Source organism: Macrotis lagotis, chromosome 4 (assembly GCF_037893015.1).
Source record: "Macrotis lagotis isolate mMagLag1 chromosome 4, bilby.v1.9.chrom.fasta, whole genome shotgun sequence".
Classification (NCBI taxonomy): Eukaryota; Metazoa; Chordata; class Mammalia; order Peramelemorphia; family Peramelidae; genus Macrotis; species Macrotis lagotis.
In genome coordinates, this window is record NC_133661.1 from 49,282,381 (window position 1) to 49,298,495 (window position 16,115).

A 16,115-nucleotide genomic window follows, 5' to 3' on the forward strand; every position below is an offset into this window, starting at 1 on the left:
GGTGAGGTTACTACAACCAAAGTAACACAGCATGTTAGAGACTAAAATCTGAGGCTGAGACTAAAATCCAGGTTTAATGACTAGGGCTTGTGTCTTCCCCTATAGCCTGCAGAAGTGAAAATGTGACACCCGAAGCAGGGACAGGAACCCCCATTGCGGGACTGAACTTGGGATCTCCCATTTGGGGACTGGGCTGGACCTCTACTAGGGGCTGAGCTGGGACTTCCACTGGAGGACAGGGCCGGACCTCCCCTGGTGGATGGAGGGGGGATGCTGAGCTGGACTTTACACCCAGGGGACTGAATTGAACCTGGGGCTGGGCTTAGACCTCTACTGGGAGGGCTAGGCTGGGACTTCCACTGGAGGACTGGGCTGAACCTCTACTAGGGGCTGGGCTGGGACCCCCACTGTGGGGCTGAGCTAGACCTCTACTGGGGGATTGGGCTGGGACATCCACTGGGGGCTAGGACCTCTCCAGGTACCTTCTGGAGATGGGTACCTGACCCCTGTGATCCTTCTGTCTGACAGGCCGTCTGGCCATCCGGTACAGAATGTATTGCCAAATACAACTTCCATGGCACAGCCGAGCAAGACCTACCCTTCAGCAAAGGGGACGTGCTCACCATAGTAGCTGTCACCAAGGTAACATTCTCCCAACAACAGTGGACTCCTTTCCTCCTTTTTCCTTCCTTCTTTCCTCCTTTCTCTGCTTGGTCCACCCCTACCCCCATGGCAGGTATTCTTTCCAAGGGAGGGGCCTGTTTAAGAGCTAGCACTGCAGGTTCCTCCCCAATAGCTTATACCTCGGACCCTCCCCATGGTGGCTCTTGGGGTCCCCTGTTGCCATGACAGCCCTCTCCCAGCCCAGCCTTGTGTCCTCTTGTGAGGAGCAGGACTCTCAGTCACTGTCAGGAGGGTCACTGGCAACAGGTCCTCCACTCACACATGCATCCCCTTTCCCTTCCCAGGACCCCAATTGGTACAAAGCCAAAAACAAGGTTGGCCGGGAAGGCATCATCCCAGCCAACTATGTGCAGAAGCGGGAAGGAGTGAAGGCGGGCACCAAGCTGAGTCTCATGCCGTGAGTAGCCAGGTTGGGAGGGAGAGGTAACTCTCTGCCCAGGCCCAGGCTGGCCTATGGGCCCATATCCCTCTGTAGGCCCCTGCTAGTAGAAACCTCTGGGCTGGCTTGGGGCTGACTTATAGCTGGGCTCCCCCTTGGTCTTTGCATGTCTTAGCAGAGGGGAAGAACTTGGGCAGATAACGGTGATGTACAGTACTGTAAGATAAGGGTCCCTTAGAGTGGACGGCCAGAGTGTTATCTGGGGGGCCCATGGGGCCCAAGGGCTTTTGAGGAGGCCTGACAGTCAGGAAGGGCTCTAGGAGAAGCAGCCTTTAAAGCTGGACTTTAAGCCAAGTAGACTTTCAGTCTTTGAAGAGAGAGGGCATAGAACACAGAGCAAGGGGGGGAAGCAAGTAAGCCAACTGAGGAGGTTCAAAAGAAAGAGAGCTGGGGGCCCAACATGCCCCCAGCAAGGAGAGAGGATGAGGCCTGGATTTAGTCCAGCCGCCCCTCAGCACCTTCTTGGGTGGACTTGGACCTGGGAGGCAGGAGAAAGAAGGGACACAACCCCTGCCCAGGGAAGCTCCAGATCTATCCAAGTAGACAAAATCATTACTCTTATTATCCTCACTACTATTAATGGATAATTCTCAATAATGACAGCAACAGAGCAGAGGCTCAGCCTCCATCATAACATATAGAGAATGCCTGGGAGCCAAGAAGACCTGGCTTCTGACTGTCCCAAAGATGTAAACCTGGGCAAGTCACCTAAACTCGTAATGTCCCGTGGCCTCCCAAGATGGTAGACAGAGGAGGTGTTAACCTGTATTATGAAGGAACTTTCCCCACCTGGGAGCTAGCTGCCTTGTCTCCTGAAACCACAGCAGGCCCATCCCTGTCAACAAGAACAACTCTAGTAACAATATTCATTTCTAGGATGCTTTTCCATTGACGCAAACCTCTTCTCATAGCTCACTAATGAGCTTGTCGGTGCAGGTTTGTCTCAATTTTACAGCCGAGGATGCAGGTTCAAAGAGGGCATGCATTGCTGATCTGTCCAAGGTCACACAGCTAGGAGGCACTGGAGACCCACGCCCCGGGTGCAATTCTACTGTCTCATGGAAAAAAAAGGATGTTGTTGGGGCAGGTGCCCATGTACCAGCTGTCCCTAGAGCCCTCGGCCTCCTCCTGGCCGGCCCTCATTCATAGTGAGGTTTGCCTCTTCCTCCATGATGTCCTTCCTAATTCAACTAGTTGGGTTTTTTTTTTTGCCATAAATCTTTTTAATTTTTAAAATTTATTTTTCCAGTTATATGTAAAGGTACTTTTCAACATTCATTTTTGTCAAGTTTACTCCTTCTCAATCTGGGATAGCAGATCATCCGTGGCATATACATGCACAGTCATGTTACATATATTTCCATATTAGTCACACTGTGAAAGAAGAATCAGAACAAAAAGGGAAAAACCATGAGAAGGAAACAGTAAAAAAAAAAAAATTAAAAAGTGAAAATAGTCTGCTTTGCTCTCTGTTCAGATTCCATAGTTCTTTCTCTGGATGTAGATGGTAGTTTCCAAAATAAGTCTTTTAGAGTTGTCTTTGATCGCTGTATTACTGAGAAGAGCTAAGTACATCTATCAACAAGTTGTATATGAATGTCTTGGAGATTCCCCTGGTTCTTAGTGCCCCCCCATAATTGCCAGGCTGCTTGTATGAACTTTGCGTTTGCTTGGCTGTTTCCCTTGATAGAATGTCATCCCTTTGAGGGCAGGGACTTTTGTCTTTGTCCCATCGGTACCTAGTAACAGAAGCTAGTGTGTAGTGGGTCTTGAATAAAGACTTCTGTTTATTAAGCCATGTCGAATCCCTGGTCCTGGTACTCAGAGTCTAGCAAATCTAGGAAGTCAAGAAAGGAGGGCATCGGTGTGAGTCATAAAATTGGGGGGCCAGGCTCCCCAGATTCTTCTAGAAGGGTGGGCAGGATTTGAAGAAGCAGAGAGAGAGAGAGAAGGGAGCCTGATATTGGAGGAACATTGTGACCAGAGATTTAGAGATAGGAACAAGCCCAGTATGTGCTCTGCCCTGGGTGATGCCTGATGAACTTCCAAGTGAGGAAACACCCCTCACCAGCACAAGTTACCACCTTCTCAGAGAGATGCCTAGACTACAAAGAGGTTCACTTGCCCAGCCTTGCAGACATATGCATCAGAGCTAGGTAGGTCTTGAACCCAGAGCTTCCCACCTGTGAGGCTGGCTCTCTGTCCATGATAATCCCGCTAGTCTGGAATCAGACTGTAAGTGGTCTCAAATCAAACTCAGGATTTTGGGAGCTGTTGAAAGTTATTAAGCAGAGTAATAATATAGGTGAAAAAATAAAAATAACGCAGATTTTAGGCAACAGCTTCCATTTTTATAACATTTTGAACCCTCTTCACACATCAGCACTGAAAGATGGATAACTTATTCACACCTTCTTTCTAGATAAGGGAACTGAGGCACAGCACACCACAGGGATTTGCCTAACCCTGTTTCAGATGCTGCCTCTCACAAAAGCTATGTCTTGGTAAAGGCAGTTTTCCCCTTTTCACATGTCAGATTTTGGCAAGGAAATCTGGCCATGATGAGTGTCTCCTTATCCACCTTGCCTTCACTGGGGTCCTGAACATGACAGGAGGGAAGATGGGACAAGTCAGGTCTACTTTCTCAGGGGCCCAGCCCTGACCCCCAGTGTATCCCTTCCCCTAGGTGGTTCCATGGGAAGATCACTCGGGAGCAGGCAGAGAGGTTGTTGTACCCCCCTGAGACGGGCCTGTTCCTGGTCCGAGAGAGCACCAACTACCCAGGTGACTACACCTTGTGCGTGAGCTGCGAGGGCAAGGTGGAACACTACCGCATCATCTATTCTGCCAGCAAGCTCAGCATCGATGAGGAGGTCTACTTTGAAAATCTCATGCAGCTGGTGGAGGTGAGTTTCATCCTTGGGGCTGTGCTCGGCTTCAGGATGGTTTCTGGCCCCCAGAGGGATGGAGGGAAGTTGACGCCCTTCCATATAGGAATTCCTTTGTGTCTTGGCCCTCTGGGGAGGATCCCTTCTCCCATTTTTGGTTTTAAATGCATAAAAGAAACCAATTGCATTGAAATAGCTATTTTTTTTTAAAGTCCATGAATCTTTGAAATCTATTAGTAGAGCCCTTGGTTAAGACCCCAGTTTTAGTGGTGGAGTTCGCAGCCTTCTAGAACATAAATGTGCCCACCCTCTTAGCTCCCAAAGTGAAGTCTCAGACTGCAGAGCGGAGGAGCTGTGCTTTTAAAGCCATCGATGGAGGATGAGGCAGGATCGGCTCATGTGGGAAATCCATAATTCAGTAACACTTAAATTTGTACTTCACGAAACACAACAGCATCTGTTCCCATTTGAAAGTAATAGGTCTGTGGGTGACACATGGAGTCACAGAAAGTGTGTTTGCTTTTGTAAGGAGGCCCACAAGGAGTCTCAGACAACCCCCCTCCAAAGGACTGTGATCCGGAGGTTGGGAACTTAGTGGAAAAAGAAGGGATCAGAAAAGTTAGTGGATTTGGAATCCGAGGTCCCAGATTCAAATTGTTCCTCAGCCACTTCCTAACCATATGACCCCAGGCAAGTCTTTTCACCTATATTTGCTCCAGTTTTCTCATCTGTAAAATGAGAGGGACTGGACTCTGATCTCAAAGCTTCATTCCTGCTCCAGCAGTATCTTAGTCTGCCTCAATCTAATTAAAAGCTGCCAATGGATAGTACAACAAGCTCGGAGTCAGGAAGATCTGAGTTCCAATATTGCCTCCAATACTTAACTAGCTATGTGACCCTGGGCAAGTCACTTTACCTCTCTTTGTCTCAGTTTTCTCATACGTGCTAGTTATTTATTGATAGTATTATTACTTCTAGTGGTAATCTTTCTGCAAGTCAACCATTTGTATGTTTTTTCCAAAGCAATGATCATTGCGTCTTCTCTCAGGCTTCCCCTTGCTGTCTTGGCTTCCCTCTGGATCTTGTTTCTTGGTGACAGTCCTCAGATTTAGCCCCAAATAGGACTAGCTGGGCTCTGCCCAGGGCACAGAGGAGCAAGGCCTGCCTTGTTTGGTGGACCAGTTCTCCTAATGCAGCTTATGTTTGGATTCTGGTGTGGGGCCATCTGGTGGCCTTCTTTGGCCCAGACAGGTAGAAAGAGGGCCATTGGAACCTTTTTAAATGCACAAGAGAACAGAAGGACATTGAGAAGGAAGCCCAGACAGACCTGGCAGTTTTGAAAGTAATAGGTGAAATTTATAACCGACTTTTTTTTTAAAGTAGTTTCATGTACAATCCTCTTTTTGTCTTTTGCTGTGTATATGGAAATGTTTTGGGAGTGTTTATGTTCAGAATAAAATTAAAATTTTAGCAAAGGCAAACCCTTCAGCCAGACCCGCCTCCTTTCCTCTCCAGGACCTGCTCAGCTCAGCTGCTGATTGACCAACTGAGAGTGGGCTGAGTTGGTTGAGATCCAGGCCCCCTGTGGGTGTGCCAGCCCTGCCCTTCCCCCTGGACACACCTTTTCTGTGGGAAACCCTCTGAGGCTGTGGGGGTGCTGGAGGACAGGAGACTGTGACTCTGGCAGCTAAGTGATCCAGCTGCCACCTTTTACATGAAGAGTGTGGAAACCAGTCACCTTAGGGTCCCCCCCCCCCCACAGTGGTCAGGAGGTTCTGTGGCTGAGCCACGTCTCCTGACTTCTAGGCCAGACCTTGTTTCTCTTACATACATGGCATCATCAGGCACATATGTGCACACACATCTACTTTGCCCCAGACACGCTGGTGTAGTTGAGGGCAACTTTGGGGAGTTGCTGAAGGCAGGAACTGTCATTTGCCTCTTTTTGTAGCCCTGGCTCAATTAGACTTTAATAAATAATTATTGATTGATTTACTCTCTCCAGACCTCAGCTTTCCAAATCTGTAAAATGGGAGTAATTGTACTTTCTACTTCCTAGAGTTGTTGTGAGGTGCGATAATGATGTATATATTCATAACTGTGTAACAACTGTTTTAGCAGGGCCAGAATGGACCCCAGAGTGGGAGGTGCCTTTCTCAGCATCCTTTGTCCCTAAAAAACCTCTGAGCCCCTTTTCTCCTTCCCTGCCCCAAAGCAACTCTGGACAGCTGGAGTCCAGTGGGTTTGGGATCTTTACTGCCTCTTACTTCCCCTCCCCCAAAGCTCACCCCCACCCCGAAGCCTTGTGGCTTGCCTCTGCCTGATAGGGACGGGAGTGTTTCCGGCAGAGGCAGGAAGCCCTCCTCCCCAGCTCGCCCCCACAGAATAACTTATTCCATTACCCGAAGTGGGGGAGGAGACCCATGGGGATAAGCCAAGGCTGGGCAGCCTGTGGACCAGATCCACCCCTCCGGGGCCTCTGTGGCCCCTGCCAGGAGCACCATCTCCTGGCAAGAAGGAAGGGGTCCTGACATTGAGCCATCTTCTACCCTTCTTTGTATAGTTAGGGAAATGTGATGATACAGGATGAGAAACTCTGAGAATGAGACCAACTTTCTCTAGCATTTTCTCTCCTAAATTTCCTCCCCCTTTGCTTCCCCATCCTACCCACCAAAAAAAAGTGCAGACCAGCTTGAGCTGAAAGGGTTGTTCACTGCAGTGATGAGGGCTAAACCAGCTTGGTCCTGGGCTGCCCTCCAGTGCCCATTGGTAGAAGTGCATCTCAAGCCAGCCCCATGAGCAGGGGGCTTTCATTCAGCTTCAACTCCCATTTTCCATGATGTATGTAAAGCTCCATGCTAAGCTGGAAGAAGACCATTACTGCTCTCTTTCTCCCCCCTTTTCCCTCCTTCTCTCTGTCTCTTTCTGCCTCTCCCTTCCACCTCTTTATCAGACACACACACACACACACACACACACACTCTCTCTCTCTCCCTCCTTCCCTCTCTCCCTGTAGTAGTATACAGATTCCATGTTTTTCTGGTCTGATGTGGGAGAAATTATTACCATTGGGTGCTGGAGGTGGGAAAGGAGTAGGCTATGATAATAATAGCAATAACCATAGTAACTAATATATAAGGTTTGCAAAGCCCTTCCCATATGTTATCTCCACCCTATGGGATCAGCACTACAGGAATCCTGTCCATTTGACAGATGAGGAAAGTGAAGACTTTGAAACGTTAAGTGACTCGGTCAACTATGGAGACACAACTAAGCAGTTTCAGAGACAGGATTTGAACCCAGATCTAGCACTCTCAACTGTACCAAGCTGCTTCTCCGATAGTGGAGAGGGAGGGAGGCCATCAAAACCCCTGTCCAACACTAGCAATTCTTATTATCATTCATTCTTCTCAACCACCTTTGATGGGGTTATGATAGAAGTGGTCCAAGGACAAATCACCATCCCATTGTGCTGGTGGGATAAAATAGTTGCTTTTTTGTAGTTGGATAAAAATACTAAAGAGAAGGTGCCTCCTCTGGTCTCTCCAGGAATGTGTTTGATGCAATCCAACCAGTGGAAAAGACCTTTCCTGGGTTTGGATTGCCTCTATGTGCTCCCTATATTTTTTAAAGCTTTTCATTAATTGTAGCTTAGAGATTCTTAGCCTCTATTAAATCCAAATTTGTAAGTTTTTCCCCAATTAGTGTTATGTCTGGGTAATTGTGGACGACATTTTGGTCTATGATAATGCCAGTTCTAGGCCAGTGTTATTGATCAGATTCTCCTGGATATAGCAGAGGCCATATTTATGGGACAGACGTTGGTATTGGGAGATCCATGAGAGATAGGGACCTTTTGGTAGAGTCAGAACTGTATTTTTAAGGTTGCTTTGAAGATCAAATGGGTTGGGGGTGGCTAGGTAGTGCAGTGGATAGAGCACAGGCCCTAAAGTCAGGAGTACCTGGGTTCAAATCCAGTCTCAGACACTTAATCATTACCTAGCTGTGTGGCCTTGGGCAAGCCACTTAACCCCACTGCCTTGCCAAAAAACCTAAAAAAAAAAAATAAGATCAAATGGGTTAACCTATGTAAAGCACTTTGAAAATACTAGCTACTGTCATTTTTGTTATCATTGTACACAGTTCCTTCCATTTTGTGCATCATCATAATCATCATCCTCTCATAGCCTAGCAGAGTAGTTTCAAACTCAAATAGGAATGAATCTCTACAGAGTAGATTGATTTAGAAAACCACAAATTAACATTATCTGGGTCCTGTTATATTTTTATTTATTTTGTTAAATATTTCCCAAGGACATTTTGAGATAGCTTCTGAGATGATACCTCTGGCCTAGTGCTTACAAATTGGACTTGGAGCTCAGACATTCCTGACTCCAGGTCTCAGATTCTTACAGATAACCCTTCTGTAATTTTAGGCAATAATGATCCATTACCAAATTGCTTTCATAAATCTCTGTTTCTACCAACAAATTCACAGGATAGTTGACAACCTTTTGCTTACTTCTTATTAGTTGATCATATTATAATTGTTTATAGACTCATTTAAGCCATGTGGTACCACAGTGCAGACCTGGCATTGGAGTCAGAAAGACCAAGTTTAAATTTGATCTCAGTCACTTACTGGCTGAGTCACCCTGAGCCAGTCACTTAACTTTTTTCTACCTCATATTCTTCACCTATAAAATGGAGATAACAGAAGCCATCTCCCAGGGTTTTTGTGGGGAATTTTTCATGTTACTGGAGATAGCTTTGCTTCATTTGTCTAAAAATTGCATGTTCAGGGGCAGCTAGGTGGCACAGTGGATAGTGCACCAGCCCCTGGAGTCAGGAGTACCTGGGTTCAAATCCGGTCTCAGACACTTAATAATTACCTAGCTGTGTGGCCTTGGGCAAGCCACTTTAATCCCATTTGCCTTGAAAAATCCTAAAAAAAAAAAAATGAAAATTGCATGTTCATACCTTTTAACCATTTATCAATTGGGGAATGACTTGTATTCTTGTAAACTTTGCTCAGTTCTCTCTGTATTTGAGAAGTGAGGCCTTTATCAGAGATGCTTGCCATAAAATATATTTTTCTTGCTTTCTGCTTTTCTTTTCATCTTGGCTGCATTGGTTTTCTCTGTGCAAAAACTTACTAATTTTATGTAATCAAAATGATTTATTTTTACATCAGACAAGATAATTTTTGCAAAGCACCATATAAATACTAGCTGTTATTATATTATTCATGGTACAATGTAAAGAACATCAGTTCTGGGCTCCAAGGAACTGAATTTAATCCCACCTCAAATATCTTAACCTAGGCAAGTCATTCCTTTCCTTTTCTATAAAATAAGGGGAGTTGGACTAAAAGGTTTCTGGGATTCCTCCCAGCTCTGAATCTAGGATCTGATGAACAAAGAGCTTTTCCTTATTCCCTCTGTGATGAAAGGGTTATCTTTCCCGTTTTTCAGATGAGGAAACCAAGGATTTTAGTTTTAGTGATGAGCTAGCAGGTACAGCATTGGAACTGGGGACACTTGTAGGTAGTTAGTCCTTGGTGAATCAGCCACCTAGCTTCAATTGAAGACAATTGGACTAAATAGGCCCTAAGGTCTGGCCCAGCTTGGCCATTATAATGCAGCGGATCACATAAAGGTAGACCCAAGGCTAGATGGCATCAAGCTGTGGAGACCTTGAGTGCCGACCCAAATAGAGCTTTATTTGATAATCAGGAGGAAGTTTGAAGATTGTGGGCAGGAGCTGGTCATGAGAGAATTGAGGGGGCAGGGAGGGCGGTATAGGCCTGAGATGACAAGTGGGCTCTGCTGGGGTCAGAGCCTCCATACCATGACCCTATGCCCCTTCTCCTCACAGCACTACACCACTGATGCTGATGGACTCTGTACCCGCCTCATCAAACCAAAGGTCATGGAGGGGACCGTCGCAGCCCAAGATGAGTTCTCCCGAAGTGAGTGCTCTCTCTCCCCCACCCCCACTCCCATCTCTCCATGGCCCTCTAGAGATGCTCTCCCAGCCTCACCCTAACCTCTTAGACTCAGCTCCCTCCCCCCATCCCCATGTCTCCCAACTACTGCTCCTACCTGTATTCCCTACACTAGCACTCCCTCAGTGCTCCTAATTCTTGCCAGTCTTACCCTGGTCCCTTGAACCCACTTCTATCCCCCTTCCCTTCTAATCCATACTTCCCTTTCTCCCTAATAATCAGCTTCCTCCCTCTGACAGGTGGCTGGGCTCTCAATATGAAAGACCTCAAGCTGCTTCAAACCATTGGCAAGGGCGAGTTTGGGGGTGAGTCATGGGGTCAAACTGGACCCAACGGGGCTAGAAAGGGAGTGCACCTAGGGCAACTTCAGGGGTGAGTGGTGGGATCAAACTGGGATCCAGATAGGTTAGCAAGGAGTGTAGCCTGGGGGTTTCAGGGGTCTCAATCCTGGATGCCTTACCTATCATCCTCCAGATGTGATGCTCGGGGACTACCGGGGTAACAAAGTAGCCGTGAAGTGCATTAAGAATGATGCCACCGCACAGGCCTTCCTGGCCGAGGCCTCGGTCATGACGTGAGTGGGGAAGGCCGCTCAGGAGGATGGGGGGGGGGGGGCGGCCAGGGAGAGGCAGGGGAGCCAGTCTTGAGCAGCCCTGTGGTTTCCTTCACTCCAGGCAACTCCGGCACAGCAACCTCGTGCAGCTCCTTGGGGTGATTGTGGAGGAGAAGGGGGGCCTATATATTGTCACAGAGTACATGGCTAAGGTGAGTAATCTTCCCAATCTCGGCCCAGTCTAATGCTCCCTTTCCTTCATTCCTCTTTCCCAAGTCTTTCTTTTTTTTGGGGGGGAGACACTTTCCAACCCTTCTCCCCTTTTCCCAAAGAATTTTGGAATTCTCCCAGCACCATTGATAGAATCATCTCTGTGATGTTGGGCAAGATACTTCCTTTGGGCCTCAGGAGGAGACTGAGGATCTGAGGCCTCTGATCCTAGCTGTAAAATGAGGGGGTCGACCTTGAAGAGCCCTGAGTGCTGTTCCAGCTCTTAATTCCTGATTCTTTGTGGATTCATTTTCCTGTCTCAGGGCAGCCTGGTGGATTATCTGCGGTCAAGGGGCAGGTCGGTGCTGGGCGGAGATTGCCTCCTGAAATTCTCCCTGTGAGTATCCCCCAGAGCTAAGGAGGAGGGGATTTGGGAGAAGCTGGGACTTCCATACCAAGGAATTGTCATTTCTTGAGGAAAGATGAGGGAAGCCCCCTCTGGGGGAACTCAGCATTGGGTACTGTGGAGGGAGACCCAGGAGACCCTTTCCTATATAGGAGGGAAAAGGAGAACATTCCTTTCCTCAGAGAACTTCCTGTCTGAATGAGATAGTCACCTTATAGCATAGGGGACAAATATGAGCCAAACAGACTCAAGACTGTTAGGGGGTTAGTGACTTGCTCAAGGTCACACAACTAAGTATCTGAGACTGGATTTGAACTCCAGTCCTTCTGACTCCAGGGTCACTACTCTATCCATTGCATCAGCTAGCTGCCCCTTAAAAAGACTCCTGTTTGACTCCCTCCTCAGACACTTCTAACTGTGTGACCACCCCAGACGATCCATTTAGTCTTACTCGAAAAATGGGGATAATGGTAACACCCACCTAGATAAGAGTGATCTCCTAGGCTTGTGATGAAGATCAGATGGGATAGTAATCTTTTACCTAAAGTTCAAACTGCTATTATTATTTTATATTATTATTATTATTATTATTATGGTGACAATGCCTGTTCTTGTAACAGAAGCTCCCAAAGACTGTCATTTATTCAGAAACATTTACTAACTGCTTATTGCTTGCTAGACCTATATTCTACTGGGGTGGGGGTGTAGGGGATTTACAACATGCCAATATAAAGGATGTCCAGAGTGACTTGGAGAAGGGCATTCACAGGTGGAAGAAAGTGAACTCGGGGAGGAGGAGATGGTGTGAGTCAAGCCCAAGATTCCAAGAGATGTTGGGCAGGATTGGGGGAGGCATGGGAGGCTGTCTGGTCAAAGCACAGAGTTAGGAAATGAGAGTCTGAGTTGAAGGCTGGCCATCATAGAACTATAGATGGGAATCAGATGGGTCAGGAGGCTGGAAGCTCAGCTTAGTCAGGACGCTGCTGTCAGCAGCAGAGGTGCCTTTGCCCTTAACCTCCCAAATCTTCTCTCCCAGAGATGTCTGTGAGGCGATGGAATACCTGGAGGCCAACAACTTTGTGCATCGGGACTTAGCTGCCCGAAATGTATTGGTGTCTGAAGACAACATCGCCAAGGTCAGCGATTTTGGCCTCACCAAAGAGGCCTCTTGTACCCAGGACACTGGGAAGCTGCCCGTCAAGTGGACCGCCCCTGAGGCCCTGAGAGAAAAGGTAGGAGGCCATCCCTGCCCACCTCCCCTTGCCACCCCTCTGGAGTATAGTGTAGAGAAAAGAAGAGCATACCTGGAATCCCAGGATCCTGACAGGCTCCTGGCTGTTCTTCTCTCCAGCCTCAGTTTCCTCATCTGTAAAGGAGTTGGACTTACGATCTCTAAGGCCTCTGGTCCATTGGTCCTCCAAGGCCACATTGGGCTGAGTGCCCAGACCCTGAGGTCCAAGTAACTTCCTCTGCCTATTCCTCCCCAGAACAGCCCAAGTTCCCCCTGTGGGAGGTGGCAGTTCTCAGGGGGACCTCACTTTCAGATCTGCTCCTTCCTTCCCATTGAATAGAAATTCTCCACCAAGTCAGACGTGTGGAGTTTCGGGATACTCCTCTGGGAGATCTACTCCTTCGGCAGAGTGCCTTATCCGAGAATCGTGAGTTGTGGGGTTCAGGAGACGGGGGAAGGGGTAGAGGGAGGGGGGGTGGGAGGAGGAGTGGGGGGGAATAGAGGGAGGGGGTGGGGTGAAGGCTGGAATCTACCGAGGACTCTAGTGTCTGGTGGTCTCCTGTAGCCTCTGAAGGACGTGGTCCCGAGAGTAGAGAAGGGCTACAAAATGGATGCCCCAGATGGCTGCCCGGCCGCCGTCTATGAAGTCATGAAGAAATGCTGGCACCTGGATGCCGCCATCCGGCCCACCTTTCTGCAGCTTAGGGAACAGCTAGAGCATATCAAAGCCCACGAGCTGTACCTGTGAGCCGGGGTGGGAGGGTGGGGGCACCCCATGGGTGCCCTGGGTCACCCTCTCCAGCCCCCTCTGCTCCCTGACCCTCAACACAAAGACTGAGGTGCTGTCGAGAACTGGACCAGCCAGGACTGAAGCCCCACCCCGGGGAGACTGTGCATCTCTGGCTGCCAAACGGGACCGGACGAGCCAACCCAATGGAGGGGAAGGAGCAGCCATCAGAACCTCTGGGCCAGAGGGACGTGACCTCGGCCTTGTCCCAGCTCCTCCCCTCCCTGCTCTGCCCTCCCAGCCCCCCACTAGCCCCTCACGCCTCCTGTCCAACCCAGGAGGCCATCTTGGCATGTCCCTCTCACGGGTCAGCCCAGTGGGGACCAAAGGGTTTGGGGAGCTGCACTGAAATGGGAGGAAGGGGCAGACTTAGTCCCTTGTCCCCCATTCTCCTGGCTCCTGCCTGCCTCTTTCTCATTTTCTTCTTTCTTCCTCTTTTTTAATGGGTTTTTTCTGTTTTGTTTTTTTTATTATTTTCAAGTTGAGGAGAAAAAAAATACCCAACGTTGGGCATTTTACAAGAAGTACGAATCTCATTCTTAATGTATTAAGGGCAGAGGGGGCGGGGGAAGGGAAAGGAAAGAAACCCCTCCCGGGTTGTCTCCCATGGCCGAGTCTGAGTGGCCAAGCCCCTCCCCCCCAGCCCGGGGCCTGGTGTTTGCGCTTGACCGTCTCAATGTTGCATGCCGATCCCAGAGGCCTTTGCGTTTCTGTCCGGTGCTTTAATCTCATGTATTGCTGCCCACCCTGTGAGATGATATTGTAATAAACCATTCCATGAGGACACCCGACCCCCCCGGCCTCGCGCGTCCTCTCTCGGGGGCCTGCCTGCCCACCCCCCCCCCCCATCTTGTTCATCCCCCTGTGTCTACAAGAGGCCCATGCTTGTCCCATTGTTAGGGGAGCGTCCGGGGAGATGTCAGCTGCCCTCTGTTCCCTGCATGAGTGTCTGTCCGTCACCATCAGCGAGCTCTAACCTCCCTCCCGCTTTGGGGGAAGCCCACCTCCACTTTGTGGGAGCGGGCTGTGACGATGGAGAAGTCGCCGATGGGTCCCCGAATTCTGTGCTGTTGGCTCTGTGGCTTGGGGATGGGAGTGTCCTCCCCTGTCTACCTCCTTGGGCCCACCCCAGCCCCTCGCCCCTCCTCAGCCCTACTGGCTCCCCAGTTCAGAACTGAGAGCTGAACCAACATGGGGAGAGTTCTCACAGATGGGAAAGGTGGTGATGTTCAACTTGGGTGTGAAAGAGGGAACTTCTGGGATGTTCAAGCTCCCTTTTGTTAGGAGGCTGGAAAATAAGAAAAGGGGACCAGGTCGAGAAGGGCTGGTGGTCTAGTCTCTTGTGGGCATGTTGGGGAATGGGATTGTTCCTTGGAGAGGGCTGGGGCAGGGGGCAAGAAGCCCGAGCCCTGGAAGAGACGTAGAGCCCACAAGCTGGCGGGGGACAGCTTTGAGAAGATAACATCTGTACCCAAGCCCAGGCTAGAGGAGAGCAGCCCAGGCCCCGGGGAGTTCATTGTCTGGGAAGGAAGACAAGGCTAATGGACCATGGCAGCGACATGCTTAAATGTGGGCTTGAGTGTCCTTCAGAGGAGAGAAATCAGTATTAGAGGAACTAGATGAGATTTGCAAAAGTGGAGGGTTGGGGGGGGTGGCTAGGTGGCACAGTGGATAAAACACCAGCCCAGGAGTACCTGGGTTCAAATCCAGCCTCAGACACTTAATAATTACCTAGCTGTGTGGCCTTGGGCAAGCCACTTAACACCATTGCCTTGCAAAAAAAAAAATAAAGTGGAGGGTTGGGAGCGGCCTGGACTTACCAAGTCTTTCCATGTTCTCCTGAAGGGTCCAGGCTGTAAAGGCTAAGATATCAGGTCCACTTGGGAACTGGCCCAGGACACCCCAAGTCCCTTGCTCCTGTGCTTTTTCTGTCCTACTGATCTTGAATCCTTGGAGGCCCACCCCTTGGATTTGGGGATCAGGCAGACCTGATCCCATTATCCTCCCTTCAGGACCAGATCCTCCATTCTACCGGCCACCTTTCAGGCTTTCTAGGTTTTATTCTCGAGGAGGATCGGCTGGGTTCTGTCACACCCAGAGAATGGTGATGTTGGTATTTGCATTCTGTGTGGCTTGGGGCCTTGGCTCACACAGACACCCGGAGTTCTGGTTCACGAATCCAGTACTCCCATCTAGCCAACGGCCTCCCCAAGGCCAGGATCGACATCTTGAGATGATTGTAATGTACCAAGCAGACATTCCCACCCCTATTTGCAGAAACTTAAGTTGGGAGTCGCCCCCTTGGACGTGTGCACCATCATAATATCTAAATGAGCATTCCACCTCAACTCCCAAGGTGCTTCCAGAAAATGGTCATCCATCTCTTGGGTGAGAAGGGAGCTCACTGCTCACTTCATCCTCCCTCTCGTGCACAGCCCATTATAGCAACCTCCCACCTGGTCAACCTGCCTTTATTTTTTTTTCCCCTTTTGTAACCATGGTAAGGAAATAAGGATTGGTATAGGCCATTCTCTCCATGGATGCAGATCAGCACCTTTACTACAAGAGGCTAAGTGACTTGCCCAGGTTCCTATGTCATGGGTATCCAAGGTAGGACTTTTAACTCAGGTCTTCCTGGCTCTGTGTGGTCGTCAGAACCTTTTTACTAACATCTACCTCTAATCAAGCCGATTTTATACTCCCTTTGACTTCCCTGGTTCCCTTTGAGCAGCTGAATAAAATCCACACAGCCTGGAATTTCAAGGTCTCTCGTGATTGGGGAGTCCCCCGGTATCTATTGTACCTCTCTCAAGGGGGTTTGTAACTTGGAATTCATGAATTTCAGGGGGTCTGTAAATGTAGGGGGAAAATAACATCTATTTTCACAAACCTTTGGCTTCCCTTGTAATC

At 49.0% G+C, this 16,115-nt stretch overlaps 1 protein-coding gene across 3 annotated transcripts in view; it reads left to right on the forward strand.

Moving 5' to 3' along the window:
- The window catches only part of CSK (C-terminal Src kinase), a 32,737-nt gene extending 18,744 nt beyond the window's left edge, over positions 1–13,993 (forward strand). For all 3 annotated transcript variants that reach the window (XM_074232717.1, XM_074232718.1, XM_074232716.1), the window contains 11 exons: positions 529–642; positions 969–1,081; positions 3,810–4,029; positions 9,889–9,982; positions 10,258–10,323; positions 10,493–10,592; positions 10,693–10,783; positions 11,105–11,178; positions 12,224–12,419; positions 12,759–12,845; positions 12,984–13,993. In XM_074232717.1, coding sequence (XP_074088818.1) covers positions 529–642; positions 969–1,081; positions 3,810–4,029; positions 9,889–9,982; positions 10,258–10,323; positions 10,493–10,592; positions 10,693–10,783; positions 11,105–11,178; positions 12,224–12,419; positions 12,759–12,845; positions 12,984–13,166 — 1,338 coding nt within the window. In that variant the 3' untranslated portion in view covers positions 13,167–13,993. The remainder of the gene's footprint in view (positions 1–528; positions 643–968; positions 1,082–3,809; positions 4,030–9,888; positions 9,983–10,257; positions 10,324–10,492; positions 10,593–10,692; positions 10,784–11,104; positions 11,179–12,223; positions 12,420–12,758; positions 12,846–12,983) is intronic.
- The last annotated feature ends 2,122 nt before the right edge of the window (positions 13,994–16,115 follow it).